At 39.2% G+C, this 18,805-nt stretch overlaps 3 protein-coding genes and 1 non-coding gene across 6 annotated transcripts; 1 reads left to right on the top strand and 3 right to left on the bottom strand.

The window, feature by feature from the left end:
* The first annotated feature begins 880 nt into the window (after nucleotides 1–880).
* On the top strand, nucleotides 881–8,630 carry birc2 (baculoviral IAP repeat containing 2). Of its 3 annotated transcripts, none has more exons than XM_067608103.1 (13): nucleotides 881–1,117; nucleotides 2,265–3,212; nucleotides 3,324–3,604; nucleotides 3,740–4,042; nucleotides 4,503–4,791; nucleotides 5,516–5,615; nucleotides 5,735–5,813; nucleotides 5,913–5,961; nucleotides 6,162–6,404; nucleotides 6,516–6,614; nucleotides 6,751–6,906; nucleotides 7,147–7,188; nucleotides 7,574–8,630. In XM_067608103.1, exons 2-13 carry the CDS (start codon nucleotides 3,119–3,121, stop codon nucleotides 7,765–7,767), a joined length of 1,929 nt encoding a protein of 642 aa, XP_067464204.1. In that variant the 5' UTR covers nucleotides 881–1,117; nucleotides 2,265–3,118; the 3' UTR covers nucleotides 7,768–8,630. The 3 variants fall into 3 exon arrangements, with proteins under 3 accessions (XP_067464204.1, XP_067464205.1, XP_067464207.1); XM_067608104.1 differs by lacking the exon at nucleotides 881–1,117 and adding an exon at nucleotides 1,149–1,347; XM_067608106.1 differs by lacking the exon at nucleotides 881–1,117 and adding an exon at nucleotides 1,149–1,324.
* Nucleotides 8,631–9,173: 543 nt separating this feature from the next.
* On the bottom strand, nucleotides 9,174–11,914 carry rpl23a (ribosomal protein L23a). The gene is made up of 5 exons (XM_067608107.1): nucleotides 11,808–11,914; nucleotides 10,282–10,462; nucleotides 9,867–10,043; nucleotides 9,449–9,518; nucleotides 9,174–9,237 (listed from the first exon to the last, which is right to left on the bottom strand). The coding sequence occupies exons 1-5, from the start codon at nucleotides 11,875–11,877 to the stop codon at nucleotides 9,223–9,225; spliced, it is 513 nt and encodes a 170-aa protein (XP_067464208.1). The 5' UTR covers nucleotides 11,878–11,914; the 3' UTR covers nucleotides 9,174–9,222.
* Nucleotides 10,161–10,232, bottom strand: LOC137196321 (small nucleolar RNA Z17). The gene has a single exon (XR_010931237.1). It is a non-coding gene; the product is annotated as a small nucleolar RNA Z17 (small nucleolar RNA).
* A 1,277-nt stretch (nucleotides 11,915–13,191) lies between the features above and the next one.
* Nucleotides 13,192–18,789, bottom strand: ddx52 (DEAD (Asp-Glu-Ala-Asp) box polypeptide 52). The gene is made up of 15 exons (XM_067608108.1): nucleotides 18,652–18,789; nucleotides 18,161–18,404; nucleotides 17,584–17,726; nucleotides 17,292–17,477; nucleotides 17,034–17,177; nucleotides 16,173–16,284; nucleotides 16,015–16,087; nucleotides 15,585–15,788; nucleotides 15,406–15,496; nucleotides 15,081–15,203; nucleotides 14,841–14,991; nucleotides 14,407–14,482; nucleotides 14,012–14,083; nucleotides 13,600–13,899; nucleotides 13,192–13,350 (listed from the first exon to the last, which is right to left on the bottom strand). The coding sequence occupies exons 1-15, from the start codon at nucleotides 18,784–18,786 to the stop codon at nucleotides 13,317–13,319; spliced, it is 2,088 nt and encodes a 695-aa protein (XP_067464209.1). The 5' UTR covers nucleotides 18,787–18,789; the 3' UTR covers nucleotides 13,192–13,316.
* Nucleotides 18,790–18,805: the final 16 nt, after the last annotated feature.

The raw sequence follows: 18,805 nt of genomic DNA on the forward strand, positions 1-18,805 counted from the left end.
CCAATCTACTATTGAAATTATGCCTGTAGTGACTCACTGTCTAGCCATCTGACACTCCAACAGAAGCCTCTGTGTAAGTATCTTGCTTGATTTTTCTATCAATCTTTTTATTTTAATGATTTTAGAAACAATAAGTGACAGGTTTTTGACTTTTGACAGAATATTACTAGTGTTGTAATAGTAATTAAATGAAAGTGTAGTTAATATGAATGTTACCAGCTCTATTTGTAATAGATGTCTATAGCTAGTAATGTATCCAGAGCTTTAATGTATTCAGGTTCAGGTTATATTTGTATAGTTTTTAATAATTTGTTCACATATGTAGGTATATTCACACAGGTTAAAGATATTTTTATATACAGATTGCAGTTGTGTAGGTTACTGGAACATGATTTAACACAACCAATTGAGATTTTCATTTATTTCTATTGATATAAAGTTGTTTTAACAAGGGAAAGCCAATATATCTTTACATATAACATGAGGATCATTACACAGCCAGACATCCATGTTTAATAAATGTATAGTTGGACAGGTCCAAAATAAGAAGGTGTCAGTATGTCTGATGTTACGTGAACACACTGTAAACACTGGGCTACACCTGGGACCCTGACAGAAACCAGCACGGCTCTGGCGTTCCAGGACAGGGACTGGGATTAATTGACGGATTTTCCTGAGGAATTTTTAACCGATTGACTGATTGATTGGTTGATTGATTGAATGGTGTATGTTTGATTGACAGGGACGATACATGTAGGCATAGTTACATTTAAATAAAATGCAACGATTTCAATACAACAGGACTTCTGGCCATAGCTAATTTGCAGTCCTTGTCCCTGATTGGGCTTTTAAGGGTTAAACATAATACCTAATACGGACATAGACAAACAACCACAACAAAGAGTAACTGAGACAGCAAAGACGACAGGCGACGAGTAAGACCAATGACTTAACACGATGATTAACAAAAGGGATTTTTTTTGTTTCTCTTTCCATTCACATTTCATTGATAACCGGAAGCAGCGGTTCAGTGCAGCTTTCTGTGACGAGAAGCTTCTACGGAGCAGCTGCGGCAGCGCCCCGGACTTTCCGTACCCACCGTCTGGATTGCGAAACGGTGAGTGTCTCATAAAAAAAGGAGGGGGGAGGGGAGAGGAAAGGTTACGGTGCTTTTTAAAAAAATGTTTTGTCTCGTATTTTCCTTTCTCCAAGCGGCTACTGCTCACATTAACAAGCGGTGCCGCGGAGGAAAGTTTCAGTTATTAGCCGTTAGCAGCCGTTAGCGAGCAAATGTCCGCTGTTGTCGTCGAACTCGTTGCTATGGGTGCGTTGGATGTCAACTGTTAGGTAACTGCTAGCTAACTGTTAGTTAACTAACTGTGTGTTTTTAATCTAGCTTGACTGCCGAAACTAATTTTAAATCAATAAAATTCCCTCCTAAATGTCAAATTGGATAGCTAACGTGAAATTACCACAACATAACAGGAAGTGTCTGTGTGGTGAATAAGCCTGTAGCTATGTGCGGAGGAAAGTACCTACGCTGTCGACAAAACTATGACCAGGAATTCATCAGAAAGATTGGCTGGTTTTTTTGTTTATGTGAATTCACCTGTATTTCTAGCAATCTGCTCAGGTGCCGCCTGTAGGTTCGAAGAATTAATAGATTAATCGAATAGTCCATTGACAGGAAATAGATTTGTTAAAGGGCCAGGTATGTGACTGACTCAAAGCCTGTGAAAATAGTTGAGTCTGAGAAAACCTGACAAACAATTTCACAAATATAAAAGAGTTGTTTCTTCTTTCTGTTGATGTTTCCCAGTATTGTAAAGTGAATATCTTTAGGGATGCAACTATCCAGGATTATTCTCATCGTCGATTAATCTGCAGATTATTTTCTCGACTAATTAATTATTCGATTATCAAAATACATTCTGTCAATCAATTTATCTATGAATCAACTAATCATTGCAGCTCAAAATATCTTTTTCTTTTCCGGCTTCATGAATGTTAGCTGTTCCCAATGTTGTAAATCTTTGACCGTGTTCACAAAAGTAATTCACATCTCTCAAATGAATAAAATATGAAGCATAAAATATTTATACCATTTAACAACATAACATAGATTAAAACATATGTTTCTACTTGTTTTGGTTAAAACTATATGATTTTTATTTAAAATGAAATACTCAAACATAAGACACCATTTTCAAAGGTTTTACCACACAACTGAACACAATTTGTTTTGTTTTTATTTCTTCCTACAGGTCCTGCCAACATCACTCTAAAGAGGGATTTCCATTATATTTACCAAAACAGGATTATATTTTTCTTATTGGGTTTGTACTATTCAATTATGGCGGCTTAGACACCTACAGAAGAGATGTCCAAGATGGGGGGAGGGGTTTGAGATCACATATCCCTTGGTCTGTGTGTGTGTGTGTGTGTGTGTGTGTGTATGTATGTGTGTGTGTGTGTGCTTGAGAAAAATGTATTTAATTTATAATGTTGTTACACTTAATCATGTATTTTATGTTTAAGTCTGAATGGCTAGGTAGTGTGTTGAATATGTCTGTGATAAATATACAAGAAAATAAATTGTATATTGATCCTGGATGATCTGATTATAATATTATTGATTTTTTTTTTTTTTTAATGATTTGAAGGATTTTAATCAAGCTGTTTAAGATGAAACATCCTTTTTTTTTACTGCACAGGATGTGTTTTGTTTGACTCCCTGTTCTGTAACTGAAAAAGAAATATTTAAGTTTCAGCAGTTAAATGTTCAGAGGGGGTTCTCTCTTCGAGTTACAGGTAGTCTGGATCCAGATGTAGAGTATGTGGAGGGAATAGGATATTTGAGTAAAATATGACAGATACTGAGTAACAGTGATGAGTGATGGGCAGTGAGCTGTTTCTACTGCATGAGCCTCAGTTTCCTTTCGTTTGATCTAACTTAAAACCCCCCACCTTCTCAGCCCCCTGATCTATTTTACTATTTTCTGTTTCAGTGTGAATGAGTGTGTCTGTGTGAGAGAGTGTGACCTTGGGTATTCTCAAACCTCTCTCCCCTTGAAGGACATCTCTTTTACCTTCATATCGCTATACTTACATTCTAAAAATGGAAACTCTTGTTCAACTCAAAAACAACCAATTTTTGATGGGGCTGTGTCGCAACGGGCCTCCACCTGACCTGCAGTATGATAACTCCTCAGGTACCAATCTCTTCTGTTCTTTCTCTTTTTATTAATCTTATCAAGATTTCTTTTCTTTTTGAATCTAATCTTCTGATATGTTCTAATCTCATATGTCATTTTCATCCGCAGAGCTCTTCCGCATCTCCACCTTTGCTCGTTTCCCAGCTTCAGGGGTCACAGAGAGAAGTCTGGCGAGGGCGGGTTGGTTCTACACCGGCGTGGGCGACAGGGTGCAGTGTTTCAGGTGTAACGTGACTGCAGAGGGCTGGCAGGCAGGAGACTGTCCGACAGAGAAACACAGACAGCTCTCTCCTTCCTGCTCCTTCATCCAAAGCCTCCCTTCTACAGCCAACCTGCTCTCCTCCTCACACTCCGCCTTCTCTCCTCTGCGCATCGCCCCAGCCATACCAGTAAGATCAGAGTTTCTTACAAATAAAAGATACACTTTATAGAAGAAGAAGGGCCTTGAATGGTTATATTTTTAAGGATAAGATACTCCATAATGCTCTTCTTAATATTTTGCCTCCTTTGTTTTTTATGTCTAGATTTCTGGTCCAGGTCCAGCTGCTCCTAACCCGACAGTAAACCAAAGCGAAGAGCCAGTCGGCTACCTAAACATGGGCTTCTCCGCTCCACCGCCCTCCAGCCCACTAAGCTCTCGAGGCGTGGAAGACATGTCTCACCAGAGACCGACGTGCCACAACCCCAGCATGCGCAGAGAGCAGGACCGCCTCGACTCCTTTCACGCCTGGACGCTCTCCATCATCACCCCTGGTGAGCTCGCCAAGGCGGGATTCTACTACCTGGGCCAGGGTGACAGAGTGGCCTGCTTCAGCTGTGGAGGACAGGTGTGTGTCAACGCAGGAGCGCGAGCAGATCAAAATAGCCAAGTTGGTGTTTTCTTTTCAGTCAGTTTAAAAATGCACATTTTAGAGTTGATCTCACTTTAATGTGGATTAATTTTCTTCTTTTCAATCTGCTTGTTTGTTTTTTTGTAGCCCTTCTCTACTTTTTACATGACTTTTTACTTTTATTACTATTTTTACATGAGATGTTACTTATTCATGTCCTTCTGTTGTTTAATTTGGAATTATTCTTATCCTATTATCCTATCTTATTTACCTTGTAAACAAGTTTTGATTAAGAATACTGAAAGAGTTTATTTTTTTAAAAAGTGATACGTTAACTAGCTGTAAGTGGGCAGCAGGCTACATTACATCCACTTTACAACTACAAGCAACATCAGTTTGTTTATTGATGACAGGACATGAGCATAGGAGATGACCAAGGTTTCGTTTGTATTTGCAGTTGAGTAACTGGGAGCCAGGCGACAGAGCCGTGTCTGAACACCAGAGGCATTATCCAAATTGTCGTTTTGTCCGGGGGGACAGAGCCGACAACGTGTCGCTGGCCGGAGCTGCGGGGGCTGCGTCTGGAGCAGTAACCTCCCAAATGTCAGCAGGAGCTCCAGCCCTCAGTAACGTGTCCAACCCCGCCATGCAGCAGAGCGAAGAGAGGTTGCTCACCTTTGTCAACTGGCCAGCTCGTATCCCCGTCCGGCCTGACCAGCTGGCTAAAGCTGGCTTCTACTATGTTGGTACGAACAATAATGAGGAGATATACTCAATGATGGTGACCTGATAGGTTCCTCGGGGCTGTGTTAGTTAATATTTTTATTTTCACAATAGATCAATTTTGTGCGTTCGATGTGACAAACCTACTGGCAACTGATAGAAGTGTAGTATTCAACAGCTAAAGAGCCAGATTATTTCCTCCATAATTTTGTCTACATATGTTAAATCAGTAAAATCATGTGCCCATCCCTGGAGAAAAAAGTTTGTTTACTGTGGCACTTAAAAACATATTAATACTTTGTTTTTGAACTTGTTTTTATTTTTTCAAAAGAGAAATAATCTTAAAATTGAGCTAAAGTTGACATTATGAAAGTCCTAAAAGTCTTACACAGAATTTACTCATAATGTCCAGATGAAAGATTCCCAGTTTTAACACCAGTATGAGTTTTTCCCCTGTTTGGGGGTGTCCGCATTTTGGGGGTATTTGTCAGTATCAGTATTCATCTGATTCCTTTTCATTTATGCAGGGAAGTCCTGACAGAAATCAAGGGATGCATTATAAACGCTTATTATGATGTTTTAAAGAAAGAGGAAATGAGAAATGAGAAACAAACTAAGTGCATTGAACTTGGTTTCAAACAGTCATCTTTTATCAGAATTACTTGTTTTTTCTTTTTCCATGAAACCGCCCTGAAACCTCCCGTCCCACTTATACGACGAAATTCAAATTCTTTGTTTCTCTACAAGGTCGTAACGATGACGTCAAGTGTTTCTGCTGCGATGGAGGCCTGCGGTGCTGGGAGTCTGGAGATGATCCCTGGGTGGAACACGCTAAATGGTTTCCTCGGTAAGTGCTGCAGTTTTTATTTATTAATGTTCATCGTTCGGGTTCTAAGTTGTGGTAGTACATGTGAAGAGGAGGATTTATATGAATGTTTGTGTTCTTGTTCCTCTTGCCCATCGCAGGTGTGAATATTTGCTCCAGGAGAAGGGACAAGACTTTGTTCACCAGATTCAGGCTCGTTTTCCTCGGCTGTTTGAGCAGGTTAGTAGAGAACAGCGACAAAATGTGTTCTATGTTGAAACATTTGGCGCGTAACAAGTTATTTAATAAATGCTTGTTTTTCTATTTCCTCCCCAAAAGCTTTTAACAAATGGAGACAGCAGCTCCAGAGAGTTTGTGGATCCACCTGGTGAGTCTGAAATAATGTAAAACTAGATAGTTTGGCAAGTAGATTCTATACAACGTACTGATTGAACAAAAAGTTGGTTCAGTACTGTACAAGACCATCAGAGATCAGCTTTTTGAAATTGAAGGTGTATCTTTCAGTTAGGAAGTCATTCAGCCACGCAGCCTGACGTCTGAACATAATGTGTCTTTTCTCGCTCTCAGTGGTTCACCTTGGTCCAGGAGAGGAGCGCTCTGAGGATGCCGTCATGATGAACACTCCTGTGATTAAATCGGCTTTAGAGATGGGTTTTGAGCGCAGTTTAGTAAAGCAGACGGTCCAGAGCAAGATCCTGACCAGTGGAGAGAACTACAGAACAGTCCAGGAGCTGGTCTCAGACCTGCTGAGTGCAGAGGACCAGAAAAGAGAAGAAGAGCGAGAGATGCTCGCAGAGGCGATGGCATCAGGTGCAGTTGACATCGAAAATAAAGATCTTGTTCTGCGTATGTTGTCCATGAAAGTGAACCATGAATGAAATAAATTAATGTTTTAACTTTTGATGTCCCGCTTTGTTTCAGATGGTTTCACCTTTGTGAAGAGACACCAAGCAGCGTTGATCCAGCGCCTGAAGAGTGTTGAACCAGTTTATGAGCATTTAAGAGAGCAAAATGTGTTATGTAAGTTTCTTTTTTATATAATAATAATTTGACAAATAATTGGCGCTATCATTTTAGCCCTTATCATGCAGCTGTAGCATCTTAATTTCCCTCTAAATTGTGAGTAATTCTTCTTTGCTTCCTTGTTAACCTGCAGCTGCCGAGGACTACAGTGGTCTTCAGGCTCAGACAACAGCGCAGCAGCAAACCGCCAAGCTAATAGAGCTCGTCCTCACCAAGGGCAACGCTGCAGCCGAGGTCTTCCGCAACTGGATCCAGAAAAATGACGTCCACTTGCTCCGAGATCTCATGGGTACGTCTTTCCACTACACCACTCTCTCTCTGATTGCACTTGAGGAGAAAAATTATATGTGCTTTCTATTTTGGTGGGTTATTCATTAAAGTAAGAAATATTTGGGATATTTGACCATTAATTTAACAATTCAGTGAGTATCCAGATCCATTAACAAAAAAACCACCAAGCTGGACCAAAGAACTTAGGAACTTTTAACCAAAGCCTGAGCTAACTGCGTGTTGTCTTTGACATTTTCAGCCCAGTCAAGTGAAGCTGCGTCACCAAGCCAAGATCTTTCAGGTATGAAGACACACCTGAGCCTCAGGCAGGACTTGACATCCTGCCAGTTAAATGTTTAAATGTACTTTATTGCTTTAATTGTTTGTTGTTGTTTGTTTGGTCAAAAATTTCTGTATGAACTGCAGGTTAATTTATGGATATATGAACCATAAAAAGGAATTGACATAAACTTGATACCTCAGTTGCTGAGACTTTTAGCTTTTGAACACCAGATAACTTTACTTCTCAGAAATGTGGCGATTAAGATGAACTTATAGATTACTGTTATTGTTCAATCACTTTGTGGTTCAGTCTCTGCTGTGTATTTTTTCCAAGAGATGTTTGTTTGGTGTGGAGACATGTTGGATTTGAAGATGGAAATGTTAAGTTTTTTTTTTCTTTGCAGATCTCCCCATGGAGGAGCAGTTGCGGCGCCTGCAGGAGGAGCGTACTTGTAAAGTGTGTATGGATAAAGAGGTCAACATTGTCTTCATCCCATGTGGACACCTGGTGGTGTGCAAGGAGTGTGCGCCATCACTGCGAAAGTGCCCAATCTGCAGAGGCCTGGTTAAAGGCACTGTCCGAACGTTCCTATCATAATCAGGAGGTTCATCGGTCTCTTGTGTCACAATGTGATTGAATGTAAGCAATATAATACAAATCTATACTCTATTTATTATAAAGCAGCCGCGAGGTATTTATAATTTTTTTTCCCAAGATGTGTTTTACCTGTACATGTTAATTAGGGCTGGGTGATATAGACAAAATCAAATATCACAATATTTTTCCCTAACTACCTAAATATTTGATATTGTGACAATATTGTAGGATATTTGTTGCTTTCACAAAATATTATATTATTGTTGTATTATATATAATGTGTAAGTGGGTAAAGGCCAATAATAGACCAGCTAGAACAGTCTGCTGAGTTCAGAAAATTACATCTCTTGACTATAATGAAGCTTTTAAACCAAGAGAACACAACACTTGTTATATCACTATATTATCAAATCCAAGTTATTATAAATATCTAAATTCTAAGACGATAAAGTCTCATCACTATATCAATATAATAGATACATTGCCCAGCCCTAATGTTGATCCTTAAAAGCATAACCGGAAGAAACCAACAGAAGTACAATATGTTATGTATGTAAATGTTCAGTTCAATGTTCAGTATATTTTCTGACATTGACATACTCTGTATCATGATATGGGAGTGTTTGACAAGCAAACTTATGTTCAGTGCCAATAGCTGTTATGCATTAAATCAGACTAAACTCTTAACACATGTAGAACAAAAACTAATTTTTAGTTTGTAGAATTCCTGAAGTTTGAGAAAATTTTGGGGAGTAGTTATGATCATATAATACAATTAAGTTTAAAGTTGAACTGACATAGTTGAACTCTTGATTTCAAATTCCTCATCACACTACCAATAAAGTGGAAATATAAAACAGTCATTTTTCTGTACTGTCATTTTCTGTATGACACCACCCAACTATCCACAATCATCCAGTAAAAAAATAAAAACCTTCATGAAGTTCAGATCTTCCCATCAGAAACTGGAAACATTGCACTGTCAGCCAGGTGCTCTGTGCTTATTGTTACTAAGTGAATGTAAATTCTCAATAAACTTGGTACTAAAGTATGCTTCATACCTGCCACATGCTTTCAGTCAGTCTGATGTCCAGATTACCGATTAGCAACACTTGTTCTATAGTTTCAGATTTCAGTTCATGAATAACATCCAAGTTTTGCTATGGAGACTACTTAATAGTATTTTTATAATATATTGTTTGTTACGAGGGCCTAAATTACATCAGCAGTACAATTACAGCTATAACACCATCACATTTCACCATGAAGGGTCAATTCACTCAGCTGACAAACGTTACACCCCAAAATATGTCAGTTGTGAAAGTGTTAAAAGCAGGTAAAAGCTCATTTACAGCATGTATCAATGTGTGAAGACGACTCACAAATACACCAGGACACTGAACCAGTTTTAGTTTGTACAAATATTTATTCTTCCACAGACTCTTCAGCCACAGTTTAGATGATGCCAATCTGTATGGGAGAAAAAACACGGGTTAGAAGATGTTCCTCAACAGAGTGAATGCATCTGAACCTGCGTTATCTGGCATCAGTGGTTCCTTTGAATGCATCACAAACATTCAGTCAATATAAAAGTTAACATCACGTGCGCAGGATTGACATCTTCTGATAAGGTGTTACTGTTGAATTACACACTGGGACTACTGTTGACTGGAGGACTCACCTTGTTAGCAACATCCAACGCATCATAATCTGGTGCGAGACGAACGTACGCCTTCTTCTCACCATCGGGCCTAAGAGCAGATCAGAACAACAAACGTTGAGATGAAACAATGAGAGGAAGGCAGGTAAAAGTCTACAGAATCAATCATGTTTATATTTACAATGCAGAAAGTAGTTTCATGGTTCAATCTAGACAAATTAATCCGATCATACAAACTCATTTTCAATAAAAGCCTGAGAACGTTCACTCCTACTGAGCTAAACTGCAAACAGATCGGATTATATTAAGCCAAAAGACTATTGAGCACAGTTCTCATAAATGGCGTGTGGAAACGTGTACAAAAGGTGTGTTATCAATTTTGTTTCTAACAGGAGAACATGAAATGAGCATACAGCACAGGGTGGGTTAAGACTTCTACCTGATGAGTGTGTTGACTTTGGCGACATCGATGTCGTACAGCTTCTTGACTGCGTGTTTGATCTGGTGTTTGTTTGCCTTGACGTCCACAATGAACACAAGTGTGTTGTTGTCTTCAATTTTCTTCATGGCAGACTCTGTTGTCAAGGGGAACTTGATGATGGCATAGTGGTCCAACCTAAAGAAAAAAAAAAAAAAATTAGAACAAAAATCTCACCAAACTGACCCTTTAATATCCTCTGCAAGTATTTTACTTAGTGCATATGCTTATTCTCATGTAAAAATGTTTTAGTTTGGTGCATCAGTGGTTCATAAAGCTGGAATCATGCTTTTTCATACTTTGATCGCTATTACCATCATTTGCACCGGGTTTAAACTCTGCACATTTGTCAGCAGCATGCAGACTGTTAACGTACTTGTTCCTGCGAGGAGCACTCTTGCGAGGATACTTGGGCTGCCTGCGGAGACGGAGGGTTTTAGGGCGACGGAAGGTGGGAGAAGTCCTCATTTTCTTCTTCCTCTGGCTGTGTACGCCTTTGAGCACAGCCTTCTTGGCCTTCAGGGCCTTTGACTTGGCCTCAGTCTTGGCAGGGACAGCTGAGAAAGAGAAATACCATTTGTTAAAAATGAGACCATTAGTCAGCTATTCAAAACTGCTCACACTATGTAGTTATAAGCTAATAGGCCTCAAGACCACATTTGGGAATTTATGTCGTGCGCCATCATTTAACATCTTGTATGTAACGTTAAATTCTTCTTGTAAAGAGTCCTGAAATTACATCTGAAGCTGAGGTAAGTGTGCTATTCCTCCTGGACAAAAACTAAATTCACAACAAGCTGAGCCAAAAACTATCACCAATAAAGACACAATTGAGGTCTGTCTGCGTCAAAAGGATTGTGTGGTGTTCTAGTACCACTAAAGTATGGCTGCAACAAACGATTGTTTTCTCAATTAATCAATTAATTATTTGGTCCATAAAATGTCAGAAAATGGTGAAAAAGGTTGATCACTGTTGTACCAAAGCTCAAGATGTCATCCCTAAAATGTCTTGATTTATCTTTATGGGATTAAACAAACATTCACATGAGAAGCTAGAATCAGAAACTGGACATTTTGTTTTTTAAGAATAGAACTCAAACTATTAATCATCAAAATAGTTATCAGCTAGTCAACTAATTGTTGCAGCTCTAAACTGAAGCACATTTTCATAAACACGTTGAACATGGTACCAGCCTCCACTCCGCATCCTCAATTATTATTGTAGTATGGAGATATGTGAGAAATATATTAACTCGTATGATAATGAGCTGGGATCTCCATAACGTTACATGCAGCCACTTTAGTCCAACTTCAGCACTTGAACTATCAAAAATGACTCTTTCTCTGCCATTTTGCATGAGAAAAACACTCATTCCTACCACTACCAAGAGACACAAAGCTACCACTTAAACATTACCTAGGATGAAATATTACAGACATCGTGCGTTATTATACCATCACAGCAACTTAAACTTTCACGTGTAACGTTAATGCAACGTTTGAAATAACGCTGATGTGCGGCGGTGCTAACGATACCACAGAAACAGCTAATCCACGAACCTGTTCGTTTATAGAATAACTACAGCTAAGACGAGTAGGCAGCTAAGACGTTATCATAATATATTATGTAGGGAGACACTGAGACAGACTAATTGCGGTAAATAGACAGCGTTTTTTACTCAGCAGCAACATGCTAATGTTAGCTTAGCATCACGTTCTAGCATACACGCCGGCGCTATAGTCCGTCTTATGTACATGTTTTGAGTTAACAGCAAAACCCTGGTCATATTAAAACCACTATCAGTTGATCATGTCGTTACTGGGGACGTCTACTAAATTTTTGAAGCGTTAATTTGTCTAAATTTAAGAGTTTATTCATCCAAAATTATAAGATTGACAGACCTTCCTTCTTCACCTTCGGTGCCATGTTGAGAAAGGAAGACTGGACGGGGTTTCCTGCAGTATAATGCATGGGCGAGATCTCGATGCAGATGTATCGCGATAGTTAGGGAACACTGAGTCACGAATCCACTCTATAATGATGGTAATAACAACAACAACAATAATAATAATGCATTAAATTTGTACTGCACTTTTCATTCGCAGTGAATCTCAAAGTGCTACAGTGTTAAAAACATATAACAAAGAAAAAGGCCCATCAGTGTTTATTACCATATAAATTAAGGAATGACTTACATATTAACTGCTGTTTTTATTTATGTTTAGGGTGGGATGACCCATCCTTTTATATATATATATATATATATTTGTTTGTTTTAAAGACAACTATGAAAATACTTTCCTTAAACTACAGGTTTTAGAAAACACTTTTTCCAAGAACTATTTGAATATGGCACCACATTTAGTAATGTTAAGACAGGAAGGTGGTGAAAGCTTTTAATTATTTGTTAAATATGGTACTGTAACATGTAATCCAACACAACACATAACGTCCAACACAACGTATTATTTTTGTTTATTTGTCTGTTTCAGGCAAAATATCTTGCCAAGCTTGCAGTTTGCCACCAGTTACCTAGCTTTCTTTAGCTTTCTTCACCTTAAAACAGGATTTATGTGGCTATACTAAAATGAATAACATTACATGAAAAGTTGTTTCAAATGGAGTCCTATGTCTGTTGCTAGGTGCAGAAAATCTCTATTACCCTCTAACATCTGAAACTTTGTTTTACTTTCTTCGCATCTTAAGTACTCTTACCAATGTAGGTAATTCAATTTTGTAAAAAACTTTGATAAATACAATCATGTCACCTTAGAGGGATCTCCATCTTTTTTCTCTGTGCTGTGAATATGACTTAAAAGCAGGATTTTGCTTAAGGTTATAGTGTGTGACTTTTACTTGTGGCTCAACCACAACCATCAGTAACCTGCAGAATCATCCAAATAGTTTCATGAAGCCAATACATACAGCTAAATTCATCCTTTCAGTAGAGCCCGAATGCTCATCTAATCAGGTGTAATAGGGGCTGCTTTGGTTGTTGATCTTCCCAATAAAAATATGATACAAATTCATCGGTATTAAAATTCAACACTCCATAGTGCGTTTACTATTATTTCACAACTGCTTTCAGTTGTGCCTGGAAATAACTTAAATTAAATTTATTTCATGCAGTATATTTGGGTCCAACCTTTAAGTTGAACATAATAACTCATCCAATCACACACAGCCTTAATTTTCCTCAACAATGTTTGCTAAAATATGTTCTGTCAACTCCAAACGCTGCAGGTGAAAAAATATAACAGAAACAAAGACAAAGATCACAGATTATATACAAAACTGTTTATTTTATAATCTGACAATACAAAGCATATATCTGAAAATTAGCAGCAGATCAGGTCTGCAGGATGTTAAAAAAAAAAAAAGGTCCACATCTATCTTCTTAGTGTGCTCCTTCAGTCCTCTTGTGGCTTATTTTTCCTCTTTTTCCTGATGGAGAGATGGAAAAACCTAAAATTAGTTCAAGCCATCTTTAATCAACTTACATTTCTTATAACATAAAAAAAGATCTGGTAAGACAATTACTCAGTGTGTATGAACAACAGTTGTCTGGTTCTGGTTTACAGACTGTTTATTACATAATTACACATAAAGACGACAGTTTTTAGAAATTAAATGTACAGGCAAGTTTATTCATCATGAAGACGCCATTTTACACCTTTCCTCAAATTTTCTTACGTTTTCAGCTTAGCTCCAGAGGAATTTGATCCAGTTTTCTGTGATGTCTTCTTGTGTTTTTCTGTACCTCCTCCTTTCTGCAATTTATTTTTTTTCTTCAGTCCCTGTCCTTTTGTGCTCTTTTCTCCTTTCAGCTGTTGTTCTGCAGTGTGAGGTCCATTTTCTCCTTTCTGCTCTCCACCCGATGCCGGCTTCTTTCCCTTCTTCTGCATGTTGTGTTTCTTCTTCATTAAGAAGCGAGGAGTTGTGCAAATGGTGCTTCTCTTGGGGGGTTTCTTCTCAAGTCTCCGCTTCACTTTGCTAAACAAAGAAATACAGACTATTACAACCATATCCTCAAAACTGGAAACTTATATAGTTACAAACATATTGGTTATTGCAGAACTTCATTATCATCTTCCATCTCATTTACCTGTGTATCTTCTTGAAGCCGATCATGTAGTCTGGTACAGGACAGCCAGCTTGTTTTATAACATTAGCGATGCTGTCGGAAAGAGACGCAAAGAGAAATATATTTATAATCATAAAACATGTCACAGAAAACTCAGGTTCAGACAGAAAGGTAGATAATGAATAACATGGTTAGCGTGGCAGTAACTCGTACTGAGTTTCAGGACTTGAACATGAATGAATCAAAGAAATCATTGCACAGCATCAGTGTACCATCTGATGACCTGCCTGCCTGACCTGAACTTTGCTGTTTGACTGACTTATTTTCCTGGGCCGCACACAAAAAACAACCCATACATGTTCTATCTTTAAAGTTAATCAGTTTACACTCTTTATAAGTGTCATGTATCTATGTACCTGCGCAGCAGTGGTTTGTCATTCTCTGTGAAGAAGGTGATGGCTTTCCCCTGATGTCCAGCTCTGCCGGTACGACCTGAGAAACAGCAAACGAGATGATATATGAGGGAACCGATGAGAAGACAAGGAGAAAAAGACTGCAACTAACAATTATATTTATTATAGATTAATCTATTTTTAAGCAACTCAATAGCTCCAAATTCTGTCAAAATCTCAAAGACCTTTAATTCACAAAGATTAAAAAAAACCAAAAAAACAACCACAGCAAGGAAATCTTCAGGTTTGTGAAGCTGTGACCAGCAAATGTTTGACCTTTTTACATAATGAATTACATTTTTAATTAAATTAAAAATTAGTTGTTTATTTTATTTTATGTCCATTAAATAATTCATATATCATCTCAGCCCGATACAGGATGATGTTATCAAACTAACCAATCCGGTGGATGTACTCCACAGCACTGGTGGGGAAGTCGTAGTTCAACACGAGGTTGACTCCTTTGAAGTCGATTCCTCTGGCGAGCAGAGCCGTGCAGATCAACACCCAGATCTTACCAGAGCGGAAACTGTTCACTACGTTGTCCCTCTACAAAAGAAGCAGTACAGAGGAGGAGGATGAAAACCATGTTGCATTTTAGTGACACCAACACTAGTGTATGAAGTGTTTTTGTGTACCTGCTGCTGTGTTCGGTCTGCGTGGATGACGTCTACATTGATGCCTTCGTAGACCAGCTCGTGGAAAAGCTCTCGTGCTCGTTCTATAGACTGAACAAACACCAGCATGGGAGGCAGGAAACCCTGAAAAATGGCAAGGAGGACATTTAATATCAGATTGTCAAGAAATAGAGCTTCATTCATGTGTCTCTTCATGTCTTTTACACTTTATTAAGCCACTATGCATTTGCTATTCCTAATGCTCACACCAAATGTTTTTCTCTTGAGAGTTTGCATCTTTACAAGCTTGAAAAGTAATCTAGTAACCTCTCTGGTATGTCCGTACTTTTTTAATAATGTCCCTCATGGCCACCAGTTTGCCTTCCTCTGCTCCGACAAACAGCAGCTGCTGTTCCACCGTCTCAACAGCCGTATTTCTGCAAAGATGAGAAATACATTCATCTAGTGTGAAAAAAGTACAATATAAATCCATCAAAGTAAAGAGTTCCACAAGTATAACATTACCTGTGTCCGATGTTGACAGAAACCAGGTTGTCGAGGTTCAGACGGCACCACTGTTCCACGTCCGATGTGCAGGTGGCGCTGAAGAAAGCCCTGCGCACCTTTGAGCCGGAGCAGGCCAGAAAAACTGTGGCGAGCTGCTCCCTGAAGCCCGACTTACCGTCCTCAAACAGCTTATCAGACTCATCGACCACCAGCCACTCCACACTGAACACCAACAAAGGACAATGATCAATTTCCTTTCTTTTCAAGGTTAAGTTTTGAACCATTTTTGCCTTTATTAGACAGTCGACAGTGGATCAATAGAGAAGAAAAACAAGAGGTATAACATGCAACAAAGGACGCTGCAGTTATGTGATACTAGTCTTAACCACGAGGACACCCCGATCAAATAAGACAAAAAAAAGTCAGCGAGCAACAGATTAAATGTTACCTGCTGAGGTCAAGCGCTGGAGGATCCTGCTTGAGGAGGAAGACGAGTCTGTTTGGAGTACTGACGAGTATATCTGCACAGAGAAACACAGGAGCTTAACAGTGAGGAAAGACAATTCATAGTTCATATTTTACCTCTTCTGCGAAAACATTTCTTACCATATTTTTTGTTTGACTGTGGTCCATATTTCTTGGCTGCCAAGGAGGCTTTGTCTATGATGTGCACTCGAAATCCGACTCCCTCTGACAGGCGGAGCAGCTCCCTGTACGTCTAAAACACAATACAACAAAACTGACTGAAAGGAAAAACAACAACAACAACTCAGGCACGAGCTAAAACTCCAACTGTGTCCAACAGTTTGAAAACAGTTCAAGTGCAGGACGGATGCTCTACTGACTAAATTTTACAGTGTTTCAGTGTTGTTACGAGAGTTTAATACATGGATTCAATATTAACATGAAGTGAAGAACAAGAGACACATCTATTCTTTATCGAGTCTGCAGTCGTTTTGGTTCTATCTTTGAAAAACACCTAAAATTTTATTTGACACATAATGTAACTTTAAAGAAGAAAAACTCTCTAATAACTGTGTCAAACATCAAGAGTGTAAATTACATGGAACAGAGATTGTGTTTGCTGGCGAACACTGAAAAATAAAATGTCTAAAAAGAGGAGAGAGTTTGAAAAAGGCCAGATTAAATAGATTTCAGCCGTCATTGCCGTAACATCACTGCTACAGTTCAGTGCTAATTTTGGTACGCATGAAATTTATAAATCACAATTACGTCATGTAAACTTCTGCAGCTCAACAATACTCACAAACATACTGAAAATATCATGTTGTTGATGTATAATGTTGATGTTTTTTTAAAATTACAATATTAAAGCTGCACTAATCAATCCACAGATAATTATCACCTGACTCTGCAGTTCCTTCAGCACTATGGACTTTTATTTACTTTAATAGAAAACAGACTGTGTGTGTGTGTGTGTGTGTGTGTGTGTGTGTGTGTGTGTACCTGGCTGGCCAGCTCTCTGGTTGGGGAGATGATCACAGCTCTGAAGCCCAGGTTGGCCGGCTGCTGTAGGTGGGCGAGCAACGGGAGACAGAAAGCCAAAGTCTTCCCTGATCCTGTAGGAGCGCAGGCCAGGAGCTCCCGACCCTGAAAGAGGAAACAAAGACAAAAACAAACACGCATACATCAGAACCATCAGAAAACTACCGCCTGTGCACTATTTCCAAACCACTGCATGTGTGTATCAGTGTCTACACTCACGTGCATCATGAGAGGTATTGCCTGCATCTGTATAGGCGTTGGGGAGTTCAGTCCTGCGTCTTTAAGGTTGTGAATGACACGCGGGTTGAGGCGATACTCAGACTGCAGCTCCTCGAACGTGCACACGGGGTCTGGTACGTCGCAGCCGTGCACATTTATACGATGTTGAGAGCGAATACGGTTCACCTAAAATGAATTATAGAAGGTTAATGTCAGAGTATAGACAAAGTAGGACACTCCTTTCTCAAAGTTTTTTTTCCTGAGTTGTGTCTCTGTGTGTCTCTGTGGGAACCTTTTCCTGATGAAGATGCTTCAGCCTCTTCAGCGAGGACTGCTCCTTCCCGTCATTCGGCAGATTTTGGATCTTTCTGTCCAACGCGGAGGTCCACGTGATGCCGCTCCCCTCCGTGTTTTTCTGTAGGTCGCCGCCTCCAGCTTCACTCAGACACAAGACAGAAAACAATAGTGAGTCTCTGACAGCTACATTATGTTCATTTAAAACGTTATCACATAACATTGATGTTATGTTAAATTTCCATAGTAAATTTTCTATTTACAAAAGATATAATTTATAGAAAAGCAGTAAATCCTTACATTTGAGAAGCCCAGACAATTTCGTAAACAATGTATTGATTAATACACTAAACTTTTTCAGCACTACAGTGCAGACGGATTTCTGCTTCTTCTTCGTTTAACAGGTAATAGACTTAACTCTTATTATTTTAACTGTTTTTACAGGTGAACTTTCTGGTTGTTCACATTGCATGATACAGATATCATTGACATAAAGTTGACATTAATTACATCCCTGAACTGTTTTTGTACGTGTATGACACAGTTTGTGCATAAAAACATGCATCATTCTTTACCTTCCACCTGCACCTGCTTTCTTTTCGTCTTTTTCTTCTTTGTCCTCACGTCTCTCTCTTCATCCTTTCGCTTCCTTTTGCCTCCAGCTTCTCCACTTTCACTTCCCACCTCTTCCTCCTCCTCTCCTCCATCCTCATCCTCCTCCTCCAGTCCTGTAGTACTGCTCTGGGCTCCATTGGTTGATCCAAAGTAATCGATCGCAGAGAAAGGATCTGTTGCTTCTCCTCCCTGAGACCTCACAGCCTATAAAATGAGACGGTAGTACACTTATTAGCCGTGAATATGCACTCGTGTGACATATTGTGTCATCATTCCGCTCATAAAACGTATTGTGCTTCATAAAGTGTCGAGAAATATCCTGAAAACACACATTTCAGCACACTGTCACGCTGGCACAAATCGGGGTACTTTAATTGAATCGTAGCTCGCGCTGCTGTTATCAAACGTTATTTTCGTCCAGTCTGTCATTAAATACACATGTGAAGTTTACCTTAAACCGACTGGCGTCTTGACCAAACCTCTTCAGGTCAAATTTAGCTCCTGCTCCGAGTTTCCGAAATAACTCGAAGGCGTCCATCTCTACTGCAGCGTGGTCCGTCCGGATCCAGGCAGCACTAATCAACATCCGGATCATCCATCAGCTC

Source organism: Thunnus thynnus, chromosome 13 (genome assembly GCF_963924715.1).
Source record: "Thunnus thynnus chromosome 13, fThuThy2.1, whole genome shotgun sequence".
NCBI classification, from domain to species: domain Eukaryota; kingdom Metazoa; phylum Chordata; class Actinopteri; order Scombriformes; family Scombridae; genus Thunnus; species Thunnus thynnus.

Bases quoted from the DNA above. Each gene is read 5' to 3' on its own strand.
- ddx52 (XM_067608108.1), bottom strand. From the start codon at position 18,786: ATGTTGATTAGTGCTGCCTGGATCCGGACGGACCACGCTGCAGTAGAG. The intron at 17,727-18,160 runs GTAAAGAATGAT...GTCTGAGTGAAG, and splicing joins AAAGCAGGTGCAGGTGGAAG to CTGGAGGCGGCGACCTACAG. The intron at 15,204-15,405 runs GTACGGACATAC...GCCATTTTTCAG, and splicing joins TGAGGGACATTATTAAAAAA to GGTTTCCTGCCTCCCATGCT.
- rpl23a (XM_067608107.1), bottom strand. From the start codon at position 11,877: ATGCATTATACTGCAGGAAACCCCGTCCAGTCTTCCTTTCTCAACATG. The intron at 10,463-11,807 runs GTCTGTCAATCT...TCTCTTTCTCAG, and splicing joins ACCGAAGGTGAAGAAGGAAG to CTGTCCCTGCCAAGACTGAG. The intron at 10,044-10,281 runs GTACGTTAACAG...TTTTTTCTTTAG, and splicing joins AGTGCTCCTCGCAGGAACAA to GTTGGACCACTATGCCATCA.
- birc2 (XM_067608103.1), top strand. From the start codon at position 3,119: ATGGAAACTCTTGTTCAACTCAAAAACAACCAATTTTTGATGGGGCTG. The intron at 4,043-4,502 runs GTGTGTGTCAAC...TTGTATTTGCAG, and splicing joins GCTTCAGCTGTGGAGGACAG to TTGAGTAACTGGGAGCCAGG. The intron at 6,405-6,515 runs GTGCAGTTGACA...GCTTTGTTTCAG, and splicing joins CGCAGAGGCGATGGCATCAG to ATGGTTTCACCTTTGTGAAG.